We start from the raw sequence: 19,529 nt of genomic DNA, 5'->3' as shown, positions 1-19,529 counted from the left end.
GAAGACTCATCTTACACATGCAAGCATGGGAAAATTCTTGTAGAATGATAATAACGATGACAAATAAAGCAACAAAAGACAGACAATAAAAAACTGGCAAAAATTAAACAAAATGTAATAACAGAATAAGAGAATGTGAACACATCTCATAAATACATTCTTGTTTGCTCATTTATAGTCATCAAGAGTGAAACTTTTACATAGGGAATGTATGTTTAATAAAAGTCAGAAGACATATTTATGTAACTGTGACGTGCATCTATGGAACTAAAATTGTAATAAACTGTATACGTAATTAAATCTTCTGCAAGCAACATCCACTGTAATATATATATATTCAGGACATTAGGAAAAAGGTGTAGTTGGAAAAAGTTGTTGCTCAGATGTGCAACAACTTTTTCCAAAATAATCCCAAAATATAGAAATACAAAGTAAAACTGCAACTTGGTTTTGTTTTCTTTTCCTTTGGTAGTTTACTTTGTACCTTCTCTCATTATTCAGGCCTTGCACAAGAAATATCTTTAAATACACACACACACACACATGCACATGCACACACACACACATGACCTGCACAAATGATTCGTTTATAATGATCAAATGTTCGTGCCACACATTACCTCACTCTCTCCATCGAATCAATGTTGTCTGAATAGGGGCAAATGTGATCACAGGGCAACGTGACATGAAGTGCTTTACACAAGAACAAAATGCACCAGCCAGTCTAGGAACTTAAACTACATTCTTGTGATTGTGCAATACCCTAACCACTAGGCCATACATATATGTATGGCCATAGACTTACATTTGTATGGCCATAGACTTACATTTGTATGGCCATAGACTTACGGTTAGAACATGCAAAAGAATAGAAGAATATACTACAGCCAATGATTCTAGTCAACACACAAGACAGCCATTATGTTCCCACATAAAACGCTTCTACGTAGACTCTGTTGAAACTAGTAAGAAATAATTATGAACTTTTCTTTTATTTTACTTTTAAAAATATATATTTTTGATAAGGTTCGTTTTTTTCATGTAAAATCTTTTTATGAAAAGTAACGATAGATATATACAATTAGATGAACTGAGGTAGGAATAAAAGTAATAAAATTCCTTATTGTGAATTGTTAAAGAGATTCAAAAGCATACCGGTTTTGTAAAATTACTGATCACTGCTTTGAATGCTCACCGATTAAATATATATATATATATATATATATATATATATATATAAATAAATACACACACACACATACATATATATATATATATATATATATACATACACACACATACATACATATATATATGTAAAGGAAGGGCATCCAGCTGTAGAAACTCTGCCAGATCAGATTGGAACCTGGTGCAGCCATCTGGTTCGCCAGTCCTCAGTCAAATCGTCCAACCCATGCTAGCATGGAAAGCGGACATTAAATGATGATGATGATATATATATATATATATATATATATATATATATCATGAAGTATATTTGCCAGGTTTCTGGGTAGTAACCCGTCAGCAGCGTGTGACAATCACCAGCTAGGGGTGAGAACTGATTCCAAATGCAAAATACTATATGCTTTTTCCAGTGACAAACCATCACTGATCTCAAAAAAAGAGAAACAAGCAATAATAAATCTCTGACGGAGATGTAAACAGTAGCTGCACAACATCGTGAAGAATATTTACCACCTAAATGTGGCTGACTCATATGGGACGATGCTACTGTTGTTTATAGCCCCAAGAAGACATCTCCACCAGCTATCTAATGACACACTGTTTGTGTCCGATCAGTATTTACGAAGGGAAATCATCGTTTCCATCTCTAGCTCCTCCTGGGTCCATGTGTATCCCGTAAAGCTTGCTTGTTTCTCCTTTTTTGAGATCAACGATGGTTTGTTACTGAGAAAAGCATAATAGTATTTTGCATTTGGAATCAGTTCTCATCTCTAGCAGGTGACTGTCACACGCTGATGACGAGTTGCTACTCAAAAAGCCGGGTCCATGTGTATCACATAAGGCTGGAGATGGGAACGATGATTTCCCTTTGCAAATACTGATCGGACACAGACAATGTGTCTTTAGCCAGGTGGAGGAGATGTCTTCCTGGGGCTATAAACAACAGTAGCATCATCCCATATGGGTCAGCCACATTTAGGTGGCAAATATACTTCACAATGTCATGCTACTACTGTTTACATCTCGCTCAGAGACGTTTTATTGTTTTATATATATATATATATATATATATATATATATATATATACACACACACACACACACACGACTTATCCTACACCGGAATGATATTCACTCAGACTTTATTTGTAACATTAATTTTTAGATGTCTACTATTTCTGTGTATCATTTTCTTGATGAGATATCAAAGCTGCATATCATATGTACTATTTATTATGAATCTGCATAGCTTATAACAGCTATATTGATTTATCAGCCAGTAGAGAATGCAAATAAACTGTTGTTAAATGCTATTTTCCAGTTTTCTTTAACATGGACTGAACTTGTAATTCCTCTGTGGTAGTAAATAAGTTCATAGCTAATATTGTAATTCAAATTTAAAATAAGTTTTTTTGTAAGTTGATTCAGAATATAAAAAGAAAAAAACAAACCATAGAGATTTTAAGTTTATATTTCAAGCTCAAATGTCAATAAATACTACAACCAATGAGAGAGAGAGAGAGAGAGATGTTTAGATTTCAATAGCAAACGACCCATAAACCAAACTACAAAAGCCGCAGAACAAGCTGTTTTAAAATATAAAGAAATGCTTCAAAGACATATAAGATTTTATAAAACTAAAATAATACAATAAGTAATGACTTTTAGATGGTAAATAGTAAAATATTACAAGATATGTCTATCCGTTGATGTTTGTACACATTACTGAAATGTTGAAATATTGTTGAAATAATCACAACAGAAATTATTAAAAAGAAAAATTCATAGAGATATCATGATAATCATCATCATCATCCTTATTTAACAAGCATCTTCCATGCTGGCATGGGTTAGACAGTAAGACAACAGCTAGCAAGTCAGAGGACTGCACCAAGCTCCACTGTCTGTTTTGGCTTGGTTTTTACAGCTGGTGCTCTTCCTAATGCCATTCACTTTACTGAGTGGACTGAGAGCAGTTTACATAGCACCAGCGCTAGCGAGGTTTGGTTTGGCATGGATTTCACAGATGGATGCCCTTTCTAGTGCCAACCACTTAACAGAGTGGACTGGATGCTTTTAGCATGGCATCAGCCCTAACAAGTTCTGTTTGGTATGTTTTTATAGCAAGATGTCCTTCGTAATGTCAACCACTTCACCGAATGGACTGATGCTTTTATGAGAGAATGTATTTTTAGAAAATGCATAAGGATATCTTTGAAAAGCCAATGGCCTAAAAGTGTATAGAAATAGAAATAATAATGTGATGACTTCTGAGATCAATGTCACTTACAAGTTTGAACAATTTTAGGTAAAAAAAACAACAGGCAAAATATAAGCAAGGTGGAAAACCTAGAGAGTTGCAGTTCTGAGAAAGAATGATTTGGAGATATTTTTCATTTGGAATTTAAAAGGTGAGAAATAGTAGGGATGATGAAGAAAGAAAGAGGGGGGAGGGGAGAGAAACAAAGCCATGGAAAAGGCACACCTCTGCCAGTTTTCCAATATGAATCTTACTTGATTTTTGAAGACAGTCAACAACTGATCGGGTTAAAGTGCTTTTAGATCCTGAAGAAGAATACAAGATCTTGGCATGCACATTTCTTACTGTTACATATGTGAGCTGGCCATGAAAGATGATCAGAAATTAAAAGGTCCTGCACTTGGAATAGGTCTGAGGTCTTTGTGAGTTGTTTACAAGTAAGGTAACAGATACATAAGACTATTTCCTTGATATATAGTGATTGTGTGTCTTGTTAGAAGAAACAGTATGAAGATATATTCCATACAGAAGCAAGAATGCAGGAAAAAAATAACTCTTGAGATATACTGGAATTGATAGTGTAGATCTGTGAATGTTCTGACAGAGTCTGCTGCAATGGAATGGTCTCGCAAGACACTTCTGATTCAAGAGATGCAAGATAGATGCAACCATAGGTGAGTAGTTGAGTTAATAGGTTATTATCAAAGACAAAGTGGGTTTTTTTTTGAGACAAAGGTAATGATATTGTTATAGAATAAATTCTCAAGTGTGAAAAACCACTTGAGTGTAATATTAGTAAAAAAATCTCTGGTACATTTATCAGATATCTGTTAGCATCCTGCTTGAAAGGTTGAGCATGGATGAGCCAAGAGAGCATTAGTCCAAATTAGAAAAAACAAATTATTTGAATGGATGATGAATGTTGGGGGGAAAAGGGCTAAGTGCTGCCGGTGGACACTATGCATGGAAGAGGAAGACTGAGGAAAATATGGGGAGCAATATACCCACATGACAGAACTATCCAACCAAAGGCAGCATGAAAAAAAACTGATGTTAAATATTGATGATGGTAACAAGTACAAGGCCAAACTGATTTAAACCTCTTGCACTATTGTTATCAATTCTATCAATCCCAGGGAGGATGAAAGGTGACTAAATATTATACAGCAATTGTCATATTTGACACACGCTCCTCTATAATCAGTGTATTAAAACTGTTTTCATAGAAAGTTTATTTCCACAGACACATCAGCAAGAAGGGAAATTGCTTAGCGTAGAAAATTCAATCATTGCACAATTAATCATATTATTTGCATTGTCTTACAAGCAATGAACTCCTCCTCCTCCTCCTCTTTCTGATCGTCTCCACCACTGCAATCACCACTACCACTCCCACCACCAGTACCACCACCACTGCTACTACCAACATCATCATCATCATTAAGAAGACATAAATAAACTCTGCAATAAAAATAATACCCCAAAGGAATTGAAGTAGCTTATACAATAGTATTAGTAACATAGCTGAAATAAAATGGCTAGAAATTAAAGTCAGTTCAGGCTCAGCTGAACTGACAGAAGCTTAACTAAGAAATAAATATCAAAGCTGAATCCACATAACAGTAAAAAGATTCGTTAACAAAGTACAGTAATGCCTCACTTTACAAGGACCTGCTTTACAAGACCCCAGCTTTATGGGTTTTATTTTTCAAGCACAAGATCCAAATTCTGAAAGAAGTGCGAAAGTTTCTACTACCATAATAAATGCTTCTGCATGTCACTGAAAAATTTATAGAGAGTGAAAAAAAATTCTTTTAAGTAAACAACTCTAGACTTGTTTCTTAAAAAGAAATCTACAAGTCCGTCTATGAGTGCTTGTGAATCGGCAATCGTGTCTACAAGTGATGGTGTGTGTGAGTCTAGAGCAAGTGAAAGTGATTCAGAAACTGATTATAGTAATAATATTTATTTTATTATAAATGATCTTGACAAAATATTCTTTACATCCTGCCTGACTGGCCTTCGTGCCGGTGGCACGTAAAAGCACCCACTACACTCTTGGAGTGGTTGGTGTTAGGAAGGGCATCCAGTTGTAGAAACTCTGCCAAATCAGATTGGAGCCTGATGTAGCCATCCGGTTTCACCAGTCCTCAGTCAAATCGTTCAACCCATGCCAGCATGGAAAGCGGACGTTAAACGATGATGATGATGATGATTCTACTATTGCTTTATTGCCATTCATTTATGAATATTATAAATTTTATAGGTGAAATATTATTCTGGGAACGAATTACAATTTATAACATTGCTACTATGAGAAATTATTGCTCTGCTTCACAAGTCTTCGCTTTATGAGCGGCTTCCAGGAACAAATTAACTTGTATAACGAGATATTATTGTGTATCTAAGGAGCTTATCTCTCTTCAAGAAAGTAACTCTGGAATCAAATGCACATTATAAAACACAGGGCAATGGAAGAGAGCTCTTGATGTAATTTGTTAAAAATAGCAGCCAAATGCCCTCAAATCAGACTCCACCATTTTTTAAAAAACGATTAATTGGATAATGTATCCCTTAGTGAATAAGATGAGATGATCAAAGCTGGAACACCTTTGATAATCATAATTCTGCTTGAATAGAGCTGAATTGCAGCTAAAAAACATTACAACAGTACCTTCAATGTTTATTGGGGTCTCCTTTTGAGTACCTAATTATAATTAAGTGATCTAAGCTGTTAAAAGTTAAGTGTATTTAACAAGAATCAAGCACAGCATCAATGACAAGATATATAGAGTTGCATATTTATTGAATCAATAAGTTGTAACCTTCCAAACCACCTAAAATTGATCCTCTATTTCAATAAATGATTGCTAAAATCTAACATAAATCATAAGACTGTAATAATATACGTTCATTACTCATAAAACAGAAAAGGAAGAGACACATGGGATGGAGAGTTGCTGAAGAGGTCACAGGACATGTGACAAAAGATTTCAGACAAAGGACATAAAATAAGAATAATAATAAAGCTGAAGTGAAGACCAAGTATATAGTGCATATGGTTAACTGGCTCCTGTGCAGGTGGCACGTAAAAAACACCATTTTGAGCGTGGCCGTTGCCAGTACTGTGTGACTGGCCCTCGTGCCGGTGGCACGTAAAAGCACCCACTACACTCTCGGAGTGGTTGGCGTTAGGAAGGGCATCCAGCTGTAGAAACTCTGCCAGATCAGATTGGAGCATGGTGTAGCCATCTGGTTCGCCAGTCCTCAGTCAAATCGTCCAACCCATGCTAGCATGGAAAGCGGACGTTAAACGATGATGATGATGATGATGATGATGATGATGATTTAGAGTAGTACTGTTACATATGTATGAAACTTACTGAGTGAAATAAAAGAAAGTGTGAACTATACAGTATAGCTTAACTGCAGAAAGCTCAAATTGGAGGAACTAGGATGGTACTCATCTTCAGTCAAGCTATCAATACTTCATGTAATTATAGTTTTACCCCACTGACCAAATATACTGAACTCCTACTACTAGCCCAAGTAGTAATCGGCAAGCCAAGTAAGATCGTTGCCAGTGCCCCTGGACTGGCTCTTGTGCGGGTGGCACATGAGATGCACCATTTTGAGCGTGGCCGTTGCCAGTACCGCCTGACTGGCTCCCGTAGGATTTTCGAGTGAGATCGTTGCCAGTGCCCCTGGACTGGCTTGTGCGGGTGGCACATAAAAGACACCATTTCGAGCGTGGCCGTTTTCGTGCAGGTGACACGTAAAAGCACCCACTACACTCTCTGAGTGGTTGGCGTTAGGAAGGGCATCCAGCTGTAGAAACTCTGCCAAATTAGATTGGAGCCTGGTGTAACCACCTGGTTCACCAGTCCTCAGTCAAATCGTCCAACCCATGCTAGCATGGAAAGCGGACGTTAAACGATGATGATGATGTGCAGAAGTTATGTTCAAGACTTTAAGAAGAGGAACAAGTGTATCATTGATAAAAGTATTGTTAGTTTGCTCAATTATGCTTTAATCTTCTGATAGAATAGTAAAAGAAATCACAGATGTATCTATTTCTGGAGCTAACATCCAACAGTAAACACAGTTGATCACTTTTGCATAAATAAATAAAACACAAACTGACTGACCCTCAATATTAAATGAGTGAAATGAACTGAGGAGCTCATTAGAACAAACACTTTGATTTCGTCGTCATCAATTAACGTCTGTCTTCCATGCTGGCATGGGCTGGATGGCTTGACAAGAGCTGGCCAGGCAGAAAACTGAACCAGACTTCTGTGTCTATTTTGGCACAGTTTATATGGCTGGATGCCTTTCCTGACACCAACTACCCAACAGAGTAGACTGTGCTTTTTATGTGGCACCAGCACAGGTGAGGTCTGGTTTAGCATAGTTTTTACAGCTGGATGCCCTTCCAAACATCAACCACTTTACAGTGTGGACTGGGTGCTTATAATTAGTTATTTACCTTCCATAAAATAACCTGGTGTTCCATAAAAAAGAAGACTAATTTCAAGTTGATTTTCATGGAACCAGAAATTCATAATGTTGTCATTATTTCAAAAATTAAAAAAAAAGTTACTAATTAAAAACATTATCTGCTACACTGACATGCATAAAAGATATTCATTAAAGTCATGCACATGGGATTCTAGAACTATTTCATGGCCATGCATATAATTAATTATTTATATCTCAATTCAGTTATTTTTGTGTGTATATGAGGTCAAGGACTTACCTACATGAAACAATTTAAATACTCCAAAAGAAATGTTATAACAAAAACAATAAGCTAAGAATCAATAGAACTAATGAGTGCAGCCTGAGCATTTTCCAGCAACTAATCATTTAGAGTGGTGATGTATCAGCTCTATTACAATATCTAGGATCATGCTTGATCTACAACTAAGAGTAGAGTGAAAGTACGTGGTATAGTGAAAGAAAAAGCGATATAAAAGCAGACATCACTTAAACAAGAAAACCATAACCATTGAAAAAAAAAACATACCCCAAAGCAATCCCAGAACTGCATTTGGATTTGTACCTGTGAGGACTGAGTGAGAAATAAAAGAATTAGATATTGCAAGAAAACCAATCAGTAATTATAGATAACTCTATTTTTTGAGTTACTTCAAATTTTTCACATTGACAGAATACAGGTTGACAGTCCTAAATTTGAAACCTTTGAAATGAGATATGTACTGGAATACTTCATATTTCAGAAAGACCAATGATTAGATAATAGAGTCATAAATATGAGAAGTTCCAGCACTATTAGTGTCAAAATAAATCTGAAGATTTTTTTTGAAAAGCTTGTGTAATAAGAAAGTAAACAAGTTTATTTAACGCCCATCAGTAAACCTGTTTTCAACTCCAGTTTTTGTTGTTGTTTAGCCTCACATTCACCCTGACTGAGCTGACCTGTGAACAAAAGTGCTTCAGCCATGAGCAGGATTGGCTTTGTTTATAAAGTACACTATCCAATGTGTTTTTCCTGTTTTGCTTTTTGTTTTTTTTTTAAGAAAAGGAAAATGATTTGAAAGAGACTTCGTTGCTTTTTCTAGCAGGTCAGATAATTACAGAGAGGCCCTTTTGATAGTTCAGTCATCTTCAGTTAAATGAACTTTTTAATGATGGAAAAAAAGATAAAGAGAATTAGGATTAGACAAATATCTGGAGTGGGGGCAGGTGAATGACAAGGAAGCTGTAGGCTAGAGTAATATTAAGTTAGTTTCAAATTTTGGCACAAAGCCAACAAGTTCGGGGGAGGGGGTAAGTTGATTACATCAACCTCCAGTGCTCAACTGGTACTTATTTTATCAACCCCAAAAAGATGAAAGGCAAAGTCAACCCTGGCAGAATTTGAACTCAGAATATAGAAACAAACTAAATCCTTACCAAGTATTTTGCCCAGATATATTATGAACACAAATTAATATTCCATGGCAAAAACTTTTACATTTGACAGTTTCAAGATTCAGAATTGTCAACCTATATATCATAAATTACTGGATTAAACAATTAACCAAAAAATGAATTGCTACTTCATTAAAACACAAAATGTACATAACTGTTGCACATCATACAATAACATTTATATGGCTATATGTTTATAACACACTATATATATATATATATATATATATATATATACTTGTGGTAATCATAAATCAATTTATATTCTTTTATTCTTTTACTTGTTTCAGTCATTTGACTGCAGCCATGCTGGAGCACCGCCTTCAGTCACACAAATCGTCCCCAGGACTTATTCTTTGTAAGCCTAGTAATTATTCTATCAGTCTCATTTGAAGAACTGCTAAGTTATATTCATCACACATTATAACATTCCTTTTTTCAAGAGAAGAATACCAGTCTTCGCTTGGAAAACGGAGTCAGACCTACAGTAATAACTTCATCTGACTATTCACTTGTTGCTTATCTATGATTTTATGCATATATCACCTGTCTATGATGGTTATTATGTAACTCTTGGCTTCCTGAAAGAACTTTTGTGATAAAGCATTACATAATTTCAATATCTATTGTTTTCTTTATTTTTATTCTGTATTTTTGTACTTCATGTAAATGTTACTTGATTATATATATATATATATGAAATCGTGATGGCACCTGTGCCCAGCGTCGCCTTTCTGGCACTTGTGCCCGTGACATGTGTAAGGACTTTCGAGCAAGATTGTTGCCAGTGCCGCTGTACTGGCTCTTGTGCGGGTGGCACATAAAACACGCCATTTTGAGCATGGCCATTGCCAGTACTGCCTGACAGGCCTTCGTGCCGGTGGCACGTAAAAGCACCCACTACACTCTCTGAGTGGTTGGCGTTAGGAAGGGCATCCAACTGTAGAAACTCTGCCAAATCAGATTGGAGCCTGGTGTAGCCATCTGGTTTCACCAGTCCTCAGTCAAATCGTCCAACCCATGCTAGCATGGAAAGCGGATGTTAAACGACGGTGATTATGATGATGATGATATACACTATATGAGGTCTCAAAAAGTATCAGGACTGTTGCTATAGTAACAGAGCTAAAGTACACAGAGTGAAGTCACTTGGCACAGATTGACCTTGAGTTCTGTCATACAATTACATTAAGTTATGATGTTCTTGCTTCCTTCCGTTGTTTACAGCAGGGCTTGGAAGTAGAAGTGTCTAGAGTGTTGTCATCTCAAAAAAGAAGATCAGATTTCAGCAGTGCAGGATCTCCTTCACTGTATCAAAGAAGACGAAAACGTTTTGAAAATGGGTCATAACAGGTGATAAATCATGGGTCTATGACCATGACCCTAAAACCAAAAGCTCTTCAGAGTGGAGGACCCCAAATATATCTCAAAACATCAAGGAAATCCAAGAGATTGCAACAAGGCAGTTGCTTGCTATCCCAAAAAGGCATTCCAGAAATGATTCCATCAATGGAAACAAAGTTCAATATGGTGGGTGGTTTCAGAAGGGGACTACTTTGAAGGAGATTAAATGCCAAATTGCTATAGGTTGTAGTTTTTGTTATATAGCACCAGTCCTGACCCTGGCATTCTTTGATCAGATCTCACATACACATCATGCCTATATGTATCTCACTCTCTATCGCTCTCTCTCACATATAGACTCATTATACACACACATGTATATATATATGTATACTTGTATGTATGAGTACACACACACACACACACACACACACACACACACACACACACACACACATATATATATAGATATAAAGGGCAGGGAATCGTCAATTAATAATAAAATTAATAATTAACAATTTTGCCGGGTAGCTCAGTATGAAAAAACCTTATCGGTAAAACCATTTATAATCATAAATTAGAGAAAAATTTGTAGTTTTGGAATCAGTAGTTCTTTGGCTGCTATTTCTGAATTCTCAGTATGTTGGAGAAGCAGGATACTGCTAATCCCTATATATTTATGATTTTATATATATATATATATATATATATATATATATATATATATATATATATATATATATGACGGGCTTCTGTCAAATCCACTCACAAGGCTTTGGTCGACCCAAGGCTGTAGCAAAAGACAATTGCCCAATGTGCCATTCAGCGGGACTGAACCCAGAACCATGTGGTTGGGAAGTAAGCTTCTTACCACATAGCCATGCCTGCACCTATATATGTATATGTGTATATATATATATATATATATATATATATATATATATATATTATTATTATTATTATTATTATTATCATTATTATTATTATTTATTATTTATATATATAACTATATACACTCATACATATATGTTGTGTGTATATATATATATCATCATCATCATCATCATCATCATTTGATGTCCTTGTCTGTGCTTTTTTTTTTTTGTTTTTGTGCCACAGGTACTCGTGCGGTTATGAGGTGACTTGCAAGACAGAAAAAGAACAGGGAAGAAAAATGAAAAGGAAAAAACATCTGCTACTAAGTGGAGGTGGGGCATTTAAGAGTGGGAGGTGGGGCATTTAAGAGTGGGAGGTGGGGCATTTAAGAGTGGGAGGTGGGGCATTTAAGAGTGGGAGGTGGGGCATTTAAGAGTGGGAGGTGGGGTATTTAAGAGTGAGAGGTGGCTTTATGCCCGGCATTGAAAGGCTAAATATGAAAGAGGTGACAAGAATAGATGTTTGGCTATAGAGGAGATATGCGGCTACGTAACATTATACAGGGGTGGGTGGGAGTAGTTGGGAGGGAGATAACGAGGGATATGATGGAGTGCCAGAGCAAACTCTCAAGGTACAAGAAAGTGAGCGTAAGAGAGAATATGGACAGTGGATGATGAGCGTTATTAATCCAATTACCATGCTAGCATGAGTGAGACAAATGAATAAATGAAGCATTATTTTTTTATATCTAAGCTGCCCTTCCTATCATTAACCCACATCTGTTTTTCAAGTGAGAGATCTCTTATTTCACATATCTTCAAAGACCTAAAACCAGCAGATGATTTGTTGACATCAGACATGACAACAACAGTTAGATATAGCATTTTCTCAGTATTCCAACCCTAACCTTTACTCTAGGGTCTCAAAAGTTAAAGACCCCCTTTGGTCATGAATGACCATGGGATTGCACCTAGAAAGTTACCCTCCAAGGCACAAGTTTGGGCAAGGTAGTTTATGGAAGACCAGCATTTGACCATGCATACCAGCTTCCCTTCCCCTGTCCACGCCACCGATGTTATCCAAGGCAAGGGCAAAGGCCAATGCAATTTGGCACCAGTGATATCACAACTCATTTCTACAGCTGAATGAACTGGAGCAACGTGAAATAAAGTGTCTTGCTCAAGAACACAACACACATCCCAGTCCAGGAATCAAACTCACTACCTCATGATTGGGAGCTCAATGCTCTAACCACTAAGCCATGTGCCTTCACTCTAGGATCTTATTATCCGAAAATTCAAGTCTAAAATTATCAGTCTATATTTCAAGAGATTGTTATAATAGACTCATCTGTTACATTGACCAGATCACATATAAACAAATAAATCTATCTATTATATATATTCGTCGTCGTCGTTTAACGTCTGCTTTCCATGCTAGCATGGGTTGGACGATTTGACTGAGGACTGGTGAAACCAGATGGCTACACCAGGCTCCAATCTGATTTGGCAGAGTTTCTACAGCTGGATGCCCTTCTTAACGCCAACCACTCAGAGTGTAGTGGGTGCTTTTACGTGTCACCCGCACGAAGGCCAGTCAGGCGGTACTAGCAACGGCCACTCTCAAAATGGTGCATTTCATGTGCCACCCGCACAAAAAAAAAAAAAAAAAAGATTTCATGTGTCGCCCGCACATGAGCCAGTCCAGGGGAACCAGCAACGATCTCGCTCAAAAATCCTACAACGGCCCCGCACAAGAGCCAGTCCAGGGGCACTGGCAACAGTCTCGCTCGAAAAATTTCTTGCGTCACCCGCACACGAGCCAGTCCCAACATTATAATGTCAGTGTTGGTTATAGTTTTCCAGCAAGTCAATCACTGGTTCACTGCATTTATAATGGAAAGAGTGACAAAAGAATATTAGCGACTCTGCATTGCTGGGGTCGTGAGTGAGTCGTTAACCTATTATTTCCACTAGTACTCAGCTCTCACTTGTGGCCCCAGCAATGTAGAAGTAGGTATTGACAGAAGCGTGCATACAGGCAAACATAAATACATGCATTACAAACATGCAAGTACTCCCTTGATCTGCAAGAACTAGCAGTTAAATACTTTCAATCCACATCTTACCATTTTAGAAAAGAGCAAATAAGAAAATGTAGTCCTAGATTCATAATGCTTAAATAAAAGACGGAAAGCATTTGGAGCTGAACATAACAGAATACAGAAATTAGATTTGTATATTCAGGGAATTCTTTGTATTTGAATAGCTCTCTCTCTCTCTCTCTTTCCGTGCATGTGCATGAGAGAGAGAGAGAGAGAGTATTCATATTGGCAGCTAGTCACTATCAGTTTTCTTTTTATGATTAAGTAGAATGATTAATTATGATGAAAATAGATTTTAGATAATTTTTTAAAATAAATAAAGAGGCAACTAAATGACTTTTTAATGTATATTGTTTGTCACCAACACTTTAATCAAATGCTAACACAATGAATTAATTGAGAATGAGCCAATAAGGGAGCCTCCAAATGGTTAGTTGATCTGCTTGAAATAGCAGCAAAATTTCTTTCAAGTCACACCCTGTCACTGAAAAATATGATCCTGAGTTCCTTATATATATATAACAGTTGGAACACTTTTGGTCAAAATCTGCTACATCAGGGCTGGTCTAAAGTCAAACAGCAACTGAGAATATTAATGATAGTTAAAAACAAAAAATTCAATAGTAACTCACATTTCATTTTGCTAAAATCCAATGATGTTTCTCTAATACTAAAATCAGCCTGGAATGGTGCAATCTGTTCTCGTAGAATCAGTAAATGTTTTATCATAAACATCTGACCATCTAGTAAGGTCTTTAAAAAACGAAAGAAAAGCAATGTTGCTGAATTAGTTTTGACATGTCTCACTTTTAAAGAGTTATGAAAGAAATAGAAAAATCAGTAGACTAGTTTATTGATGTAATTTGCATTCAATTCTTCTTAGTTCTCTAAACCACCAAAGTAATTATCAATGCGATCAATGCTTTATAAAGCCATTTTCTCTTTATTCTAACCTGCTTTATTGTCATTTAAGAAGAGTAATGCTAGTCTAGAAATAATATATCAATGATTATAACACTAAATTAAATCATCATACTCAAGGCAGAAACAAGAACCTTAAACATGGATTTATACCAATAACTGTTTCAAAGCTTAAGAAAAATCTTTCTAATATTTAAATGTTATCCTCCTAACTTAATATATGCAGACATGTTCAGACTAGTTAGAAAAGATGTCAAAACTAGGTTATTTAGTTGAGGAAAATATTTAAACATTTTTGTAACAATTAGCAAATTTTTCTAACGTGATTTACAGAACATATAAAATAAAATTTGATGACACAAATGGACATGACATAGATGCAATAAGGAATGAGCTAGTAAGTACTTTTTATGAATTTGGACTTACTATCATTATAATTACTAATATTATAATACTTGATTTCCAAACCAAAATATTAGTATTGGGTGAGTCACAAAATGTTATAATCATTTAAAGATCAATTTTCACAATTGTAAGTAAAAATTTACTTAAAGAAAATTTACCTTTCGTTTGACAATACCTTCTTTAGCAACATTTAAACTTTTTATACAAGATTGTAGAGCTTCCTGTGAAAGTCCTTGGAATGTTGTTCGCTGAAAGAATTGGAACATAAAATTATGCACTACTAATGCAGAAAACATCAAAATAGCATAGAAAATAACAGCAGTTATTAATGCAAATAAAAACAAAATAAGATACATATGCTAAATTGTTAAAATAACTCTTTACTAATTAGTTAATGAAACAGAAGTTTACTTCTTTCAATTTATCACAGGATCTTTCATCATTGTATCTTGTATACATAGTATCTTTTCATTCACAGTCTGAAAAAAATATTCTTTTTACATTAACACAAGGCCTTAGACATGTACACTGGTGAGATCGGAATTCAAAATTGAAGCATTTTAACCTAAACACTGTAAGATATTACTTTAACCTACTACATCAGCACTTCTACCATTCTATTGTTCTGGGTGAATGTAAATCAAGATTTCTCTCTCAGAAGGGAGTGTACAATCAATTAAGTTGACTCAGTATATCATTGGTATATATTTAACTGATAATGAAAGGATGAAAGGTAAAGTTGTCCTAGGCAAGATTTGAACTCAGAACATAAAGGGATGTTACTATATAGCACAAACCATTTTGTGTCAGGCATTCAAAAGTTTGTGCTACTTACTACCCTCATTGGCACTCCATCGGTTACAACGACGAGGGTTCCAGTTCATCCGATCAACAGAACAGCCTGCTCGTGAAATTAAAGTGCAAGTAGTTGAGCACTCCACAGACACGTGTACCCTTAATGTAGTTCTCGGGGGAGATTCAGCATGACACAGAGTGTGACAAGGCTGACCCTTTGAAATACAGGTACAACAGAAACATGAAATAAGAGTGAGAGAAAGTTGTGGTGAAAGAGTACAGCAGGGTTCGCCACCATCCCCTGCCAGAGCCTCGTGGAGCTTTAGGTGTTTTCGCTCAGTGAGAGAAAGTTGTGGTGAAAGAGTACAGCAGGGTTCGCCACCATCCCCTGCCGGAGCCTCGTGGAGCTTTAGGTGTTTTCGCTCAATAAACACTCACAACGCCCGGTCTGGGAATCGAAACCGCGATCCTACGACCGCAAGTCCACTGCCCTAACCACTAGGCCATTGTGCCTCCACACTTACTACCTAAGTGAATAATAAAGAACTCTTATCTCATCTTCTATTATAGCCATTTAATCTATAAACTCTTCCTTTCAAGTTGATAATATGAAACAAGAAATACAGTACAAGATGGCTTTCCTCATTCCTACTAATCTGCACTATGACTAATGTAAATTCTACAAATTTGACACAAAATACAAACTCATATGGAGTAAAATACTTGATAAGATTTGCCATTTATGTATAATAAACACAATGTGAATAATAAGTGTAAGATGAATTTATTAAACACATACATTGAGAAGAATATTCACAGGAATATTCACCTGTAGATACACAAATGTACACATACACATGACACCCAATCACACAAACACACACACACACACACACACACACACACACACACACACACACACACACAGAGTTAAACTTGCTTCAACTAAAAATTCAACTTACTGCAATACACCGATAGAGTTTAGACAAAGTGACCAAAGTTCTTCTTACTGTTGGATACCACATACCATGGAGATCAGCAGGTGACATGGGCATTGAAGACGAGTGAGTTTCTGAAAATAGAATAGGAATGTTTTCAAAATTCATAAACCACCGAACATTTCATTGATTTCAGTATTACAGAGTCTTTGAATATTTGCTACTCTAATAGCTATATGCCAGAATTCTTTAGCATATCAGTTACATAACAAAATATATTAAGTCTACTATTTTAAAAATCACCATCATCAATTTGACATTCACTTTTCCATGCTTGCATGGGTTAGAGACAATTTGTTGAGGCAGATTTCCTGTGACCAGATGCCCTGCATGTTACCAACTCTTACCTGTTTCCAAGCAAGACAAACAACACTCATTTATAGCTATCACACAATGTCAAGACATGGGACATAAACACATACATGCACAATGGTCTTCTTTCATTTTCAGACTACCAAATCCACTCACAAGGTTTTGTTCAGTTTGAGGCTACAGTAGGAAGCACTTGTTCAAAATACCATGTAGTGGGACTGAACCAGAAACCACAAGCTGGGAAGCAAGCTTAAATAGACACAACCTTAACAGAATAAGGAAAGATCTAGTTTGTTTTTTAAAAAATCTGAACTTAATATCAGTGCAAGTACTAATATCACAACAGCTGATTTCCTCAATATAACTTTAATGCAGGTTAATATAAACCATACAGAAAGCAAAATGGAAAATTCTGTTATACTAACAAAAGCTGCAAACACTGCCTACCATCATTTTAAGAATCTTGTCAGCAATATTCTTTTCTACTTTAGGCATATGGCCCAAAATTTTTGGGGTGGAGGCCAGTTGATTAGATTGACATCAGTATGCAACTGGTACTTAATTCATTGAAGCCGAAAGGGTGAAAGGTAAAGTTGACCTCAGCAGAATTTGAACTCAGAATGTAAAGACAGTCAAAATACCATTAAGAATTTCGCCCAGCATGCTAACGCTTCTGCCAGCTCACCACCTATCTCATTAGCAATATTACTAATAGACAAAGGAACTGGCCGGATGTCATTCCTTTTACCAACTACTTTATAGAGTGCAATGGGTGCTTTTTTTGTTACTTCACAACTCACAAGACCAAAGTGCCTTCTCAATTGAGAAGCCGAATAGAGGTGGTTACTTTATGCAAGATGTTGAAAGGTTAAAATATGACAGGAGGGAGAGTAAGAGGCTTATTGTTGTAGAGAAGATTCATGACTAACTTGCATTTTTACATGGCTTGATGGGGATGGCTGGAGAGGTGCCTGAGAGAGAGAGAGGTAGATTAGGTGGAGACAAGATGCCAGAACATACCCTCAAGATAACATGTTCAAGTGTAAATAAATACAAAACTGATCTAAAGACCAGATAAATTTACCTCTACTAGTTTAAAGCCTCTAAAAACACATTCTTGATGATTTCATTTCCAAAGCAAGCAGTTCAGCTGCATCTAGTGTGTGTGTGTGTGTACGTGAGTGCATGTATGCGCATGTACATGTGTGCATATACTGGTGTAAAATAATGCATGAAGTTTACAATCCTTTTCGCAAGGAAATGGTAAGATTCTGCTTTTCTGTTTACCTATTTTTCTCCCATCTTTTAGTCAGAAAGAAAGGCAGTGCCCATGATGAGTGTAACACTTCACATGGTCCCCAAGATTGATGAGAAAAAAGGAGGAAGGTATCCTCAAACTAGAGATCTGGCCCAAATGCACTTTAAGTGTCAGGTGGTGGTGTTAACCAAATCAGAGGATTAAGTAAGCCACAGCAGTATTTGAACTTAGAATGCAAAAAGTCAGAACAAACACTACAATGTATTCAGTCTGACATTATTACAATTCTAATCTACTGCACTGGATTAACACTTTTTTAATCATCATCAAGATCTCATTGGGATGCCACTCTAGATGCTTTTGCAGCCAGTCATCACCACTAGTTAGTTCTCTGTCATGAGAAGCAGGTTCACAGTCTTGTAACCTGTCCAGCCTTTGACATTGTCAAACCAGGATCTTCTCTGTCTGCCTACCTTCGACTGTGCCCTGAACAATGGTTTGGATAAGAAGCTGTTGCTGGATAGGTGACTGTACCATGAAAGCTTTCATCTTTTTACCTGTTCAAGGAGAGGTTCTTGCCTGCCAGTGTATTTGTTTACTTTCTGCCTGACAAAGCTATTCATTTTGTGCTCTATGTACAGGATGTGTAGCAGCTTTTTGAAGCACTTGTGCTCAAATGCCTGGATTCTTCACTCCATGTCAGCTGAAGGAGTCCAGCTCCCACACCCATATAGAAGGATCAAAGTCACCAGGGACTTGTACATTTTGAGTCTTGTTGGAAAACTAATGAAATTAATTTTCCACATGGTGTTCAACTTTGACATGGCAAGAGATGAGGCTGAGTCTTATTGTTCTCTCTTTTTGAGATCTGCTGTCCTTGGTCAAAACAAAAGCAGACTACTATGGAACAAATATTTAATATTCAATTTTACTCTGTCCAACCCATGCCAGCATGGAAAGCGGACGTTAAACGATGATGATGATGACTGAGAAACATCTGCAGCACCAATCTGATCTCTATCACAACTTCAACTTCAAAAAAAGCCCTTGACCATGTTTGGTGCAATGGGCTGTAGCAGATGATGAAGAATTGCAACTTTGACAACAACCTCATCGAAGTAACCAACACTA

General features: G+C 36.5%; 1 protein-coding gene across 2 annotated transcripts in view; it reads right to left on the bottom strand.

Moving 5' to 3' along the window:
* Positions 1–19,529, bottom strand: part of LOC106872469 (conserved oligomeric Golgi complex subunit 3) — a 56,697-nt gene that overhangs the window by 7,834 nt on the left and 29,334 nt on the right. The window contains exons 15-18 of one of the 2 annotated variants that reach the window (XM_014919477.3): positions 16,793–16,902; positions 15,194–15,283; positions 14,342–14,462; positions 8,478–8,522 (exon numbers count right to left, since the gene is read on the bottom strand). In XM_014919477.3, coding sequence (XP_014774963.1) covers positions 8,478–8,522; positions 14,342–14,462; positions 15,194–15,283; positions 16,793–16,902 — 366 coding nt within the window. The remainder of the gene's footprint in view (positions 1–8,477; positions 8,523–14,341; positions 14,463–15,193; positions 15,284–16,792; positions 16,903–19,529) is intronic. The other variant, XM_014919479.3, reaches the window with a different exon arrangement.

This window comes from Octopus bimaculoides, chromosome 3 (genome assembly GCF_046866305.1).
Source record: "Octopus bimaculoides isolate indiv1 chromosome 3, ASM4686630v1, whole genome shotgun sequence".
NCBI lineage: Eukaryota > Metazoa > Mollusca > Cephalopoda > Octopoda > Octopodidae > Octopus > Octopus bimaculoides.
The sequence above is the reverse complement of the archived record's forward strand: the minus strand, read 5'-3'. Positions and strand labels throughout refer to the sequence as shown.